We start from the raw sequence: 4,473 nt of genomic DNA, 5'->3' as shown, positions 1-4,473 counted from the left end.
ACCGCGAGAAGTACAAACGGTGAGAGGATGCTCACAAATCAGAGAGAGCCATTTGACGTCGGCTGTCAACTGTCAAACATTATTGTTGATTATTGTGTGTAGAGATTTCATGCGGCTAACCGTTTGAATTGTTTGAAAAATTAGTAACCGTTGACTTTGCGTAAGTTCTTCTAAGCATAATAGACTTACGAAAGGATGCACACAAGATGCACTTAATTTATAAGAGGATGTAAAGAATGAGTAAAATACTTTAGGCCACCTTGCTTCCATGTGTCCGTTGCTTCTTTATTAGATTGCCACACTTTCTGTGCTTTAATTTTGTCTACGATTCGATTTTCGAACGTTACTAACGGTCCTCGAAGCACTTCCTTGAGACCCCAGCATGTTCAGCAGAAAATTGTACAACGCTTGGTTAGCCTGTTGGGAGTTGGCTCTATTGCTGCCATTTCCGTACATCGGGGTTCGCCCTCTGTAGATCGGGTTGGCTCGATTTTGTTGCCACGATTGTCTGCCACCTGAATGCAAAGAAGAAGAAAAACCATTATCTGCTGCACCACAACAGCGATGTTGGGCAAACCACTTACTAGTTCTCTGCAAACCATAAATACCCTGCAAAGGATTCATGCCACTAGACCAAGAGCGATTGCGGCCAGTGAGGACGTTGCTTCCTCGGCTGGTTCCACGGCTAGTTCCTCCTCGGCTCGACATGCCGTACATGCCGGTAAATATGTTGAACACAAGCTGGCGTTGTCCCAACCTTCGGTCTGCAAATTGGAACGTATTTGTTGTTGTAAATTAAATGGCATGAATGTTTAAAGAGGTCAAGTCTTACTGCTGGTTGTTGGAGTTTTCCTACGACAGGTGCTGTTGGATGTACCGTTGCAACCCGTCAAAGGAGGGTCAGTTACTAAAGGCGAATCAGTAACTAAAGCAGGAATGTTGGTTGAAGGAACCACATTGCTCAAAGGAGGAATAACGACGGCACTGATTCCCGTAATATTATAAGTAGGAGAAAGAGTTACAGGATTCACCGATGTGTCCACATTCACTAACGAAATTACGGTGGCTTGCGCTGGCGCCTGTGAGGTTTCCTCCTGTGAGTCCAAGATTTCATCGTATGGACTGGTCAATGGTATTACCGTCGTGACATTCGTAGCACTTGGTTTTTCTGCAAAATAGGAACTTGTTAGTTGTCAGCATCGACACCAAAGGGTAAATTGGACTCCAGATGCCTGAAACTTCCTCGTCGTAATACGCGTAGTCATTGTCGCTTTCTGCCCGGGCGTAGATCCCCAGGAGGACGATCATCACAAAGCACAGCGCTTGCATGGTCGACTGAAGTAACACTAATAACACTAGACCTTGGGGCCGAAGGTTTGCTCTTTTAAAGGCTACGCTCTGCATTGTGGGGTTCTATTAAAATTACGTTAATACGAAAATGATCTCTGTTAAAAATGGCAAATCGTAGACATGCCAATAACACATCAACATCAACAACGCGGTAAAACCTATGTATGACCTCATGGTGGGATTTTTAGATGCTCCACAAGGTATTTTATTGTTTGACATTTTTCAAGGATAAAAGCATTTCAGCTCAGTCAGCATTCAAAATTTCTCACCACTTAGCTACACTTAGTGAGTGGGCAACAATTGTTGGAATGATTAATTTTGCATCAAACCCGGATACTGACACGTCCGGCGCGGTGCCTGTAATCACTTTCAAGCTTCAAGTGAACTGAACAGGATGTTCTCGACGGGCGCCAAGGTTTTGGGGTTGCTGTTGGTGAGGTCAAACACGTAATGTCGCTCCGTCCAGTATCGCAACTGAGGCATCTTTTCCCACCCTAGATCGTGTCCCAAGCGGACGCATTTTTTCCGATTTACAACTTCTATCCGGACGCAGGGATGAGCTCGAGCTCGGTGCAAACTGCCTCCATGCCTAGCCTTTGCCGGTGGTACAACATGGTTGGCTCTTCGCGGTTTCCCGTCCGATCCAGCTGGGGAGGATCGACCGGCGGTTCGTATAGCGGATTCGGGTCGTGGGGTGGGTCAAGTCTAGCGCAATCACACCCAAACGTCGTCGTGCGTGTCGATGACCGGCGCTATAAGGGCGTGACATCAGCACCCACGGCCACACCACCGGTTGGCGTTGGCAATACCGAGGACCAGTACTATTACGACAGCAGGGAACCGACAGGGTCATACGGAGAGGAATCCTATGCCGACAACGCCTCTACCTACGGTGATTACTACGACGGTGACTATTACGCCAACGACTGGCTCCGTGGAGCGTCTAGACCGAGAACTGAGACCGCCAACATCTACGAAACAATATACGGTGCAGGGTTTAGTGCTCCCAACCACTGTAGCTTTTGCGCCCTAATGGGCGCAATGGGCTAATAGAATAGAGGATCGTATGAAGAACGATGTGTTTTATTTAGAGTCCACCGAGAAACAACTTTCGGACCATATTAATGCCAAAGATCGGATTACTACAGAAACCACCACGTTGTGCGGACTTGTCTGAAGCGACGCCCTTTGGTGCCTGTTCTGTATCGTCTGTTTGAGATCTGGTTGAGGTAGAGCGAGTTCAGCGGGGACGGTATCGTGTTCGAACTCTGTTGGCGTCGTCTCATCCGAATCGGAATGCCCTGATCGTTCAGGAAGTACCATCGAACTATTCTATTCACTGGGCGACGTGGAGTCTGGCGAGGGGCCGTTCTTCTGACGGTTGGCCTGGTCCGTCTGGTTGTGGTTACATCCTCCACGTAGCTATAGTCGGGGTAGTCTGTTGTTGTGGTGTACTGATAATCCTCGCCATCGGTCGTGTACGAGTAAGGGTCCGTCGTGTAGTCCTGATTCCCGTAATCAGTCTGCCCGTAAGCTAAGCTGAAAAACTAACAAACCAACGATCACCAGAAGATAGTAAGTTTACGAATAGCACAGCAACTCTTACCGCAACGCTGAAAATTAAAAGCATCTTCATGCTTCAAGTACGGAATTGAACTGACCACGATGATAACAATGGCCACACTGTCTAGTAGAAGTAATGCGAACGTAATAAACCTGCTGCCCGGGTGCGGAATTGTCACCGATCGTCAGCAGCACCATTTAAAATGTGATTTGGTGGAAACAGATACCAAATGTTTGTGTTTACCACTATCTGCCACCAAATGTGTTAAAATTCTTCGTTGATTGACGCAGTGACTTCATTTTCTCATTCCGCTGAACAAGAGGACGGAAAAATACCTACAATAACAGAACTGTTTACATATTCCGAAGCTATCCTGTTTTGTAGTCATCGTACAAGGATGTTTGAAAATCAAAACATTAAAGGTGTATTGGTTCGAATGAATTTTAAAGTAATTTCTTTCACTAATTCAGTTTTGCTGTCCATTCCTTTTCCATCCTCGTTTATCTAAATCCATGCCGCAGGGTGTGCAGTTCCAGTAAGGGTCTAAAGGTTTCGTTATCCGATCTCAGGGGGCTCGGGTTCAGTGCTCATCATATGTCACCGACGTAGCCTCGAAGGCCAAACGCTGCGCCTCCTGTTCCGCTCCGATTCGCGCGTGCTCGTTGGCAATCTTCTCGTACAGCGTCAGGTGGCGATCCTTTGCCTTCGCCACAGCCACCGTGTCCTTGGGCAGAATTGGCTCCTGCAAACAATCGAACGGCCGCATATTAAAAGCCACCGCTACCTTCGCTCGAACCGGCTCGACTCACCACCAGCCCTCCGTGGGCGTCCGCATGCTGCTGGGCGATCTTGGCGTACAGGGCGTGGTGTTTCTCTTGCGCACGTGCAACCGCTTCCGTCTGCTGTGGGCTCTTCGGCAGGTGACTCAGCACCGGATAGAATCCGTGCGCGTCGGCCGTGTAATCGACGGTACGTACCTGATTGCGAGGATCAACGTACGAGAAGGACCCACGCACCACTCCGTTGCCATCCGACACCTCGCTGTGCGTCCGATCGACGTGCCCTGGGGCCCGGCCGGCCGAGTACGTGAAGGCGTACGGACGCGGTGGTGGCGGCAGCGTGGTCACTTTCTCGTGCTCGTACTCCTCCACGACCACAATCTGGCGCGGAAGGTGGGCCACATCGCGTCGTGCACCGTCACAGGTTCCGGTGAACAGCACGAACAGCGCCAGTACCACGTATTTGCACTGCAAAACGCAAACGTCACCACGATGGCGCTAGGATCGGGGCTAGGATTACTCACCAACTGCGTCGAGTTCGCCATTTCGTCGTAAACACAGATTTTCTACGTCGTAGGCACAAACAAGATCGAAGACCGAAGGGAAGGGCTTCCCAGTTGCAACTGGGCAGAAGGTGTTCTTGACGGTGCCGATGTGTGCCCGTCAGGTGCTGAGCAACTCTTGAGACTGATCGCGGAACCTTTCGAAAGACCTTCACGCGAAACCAAAACCCAGCCCGCGTACGGGGATGAAGATCATCACCGCCGTGGTTCACTCGCA

General features: G+C 49.4%; 1 protein-coding gene across 1 annotated transcript; it reads right to left on the bottom strand.

Annotated features, from left to right (window-relative positions):
• Nucleotides 1–3,195: 3,195 nt before the first annotated feature.
• LOC128272105 (uncharacterized) lies at nt 3,196–4,473 on the bottom strand. The gene is made up of 3 exons (XM_053009839.1): nt 4,218–4,473; nt 3,724–4,161; nt 3,196–3,656 (listed from the first exon to the last, which is right to left on the bottom strand). The coding sequence occupies exons 1-3, from the start codon at nt 4,236–4,238 to the stop codon at nt 3,495–3,497; spliced, it is 621 nt and encodes a 206-aa protein (XP_052865799.1). The 5' UTR covers nt 4,239–4,473; the 3' UTR covers nt 3,196–3,494.

Source organism: Anopheles cruzii, chromosome 3 (assembly GCF_943734635.1).
Source record: "Anopheles cruzii chromosome 3, idAnoCruzAS_RS32_06, whole genome shotgun sequence".
NCBI lineage: Eukaryota > Metazoa > Arthropoda > Insecta > Diptera > Culicidae > Anopheles > Anopheles cruzii.
Note: the sequence above shows the minus strand (reverse complement) of the source record. Positions and strands in the feature narration are given on the sequence as shown.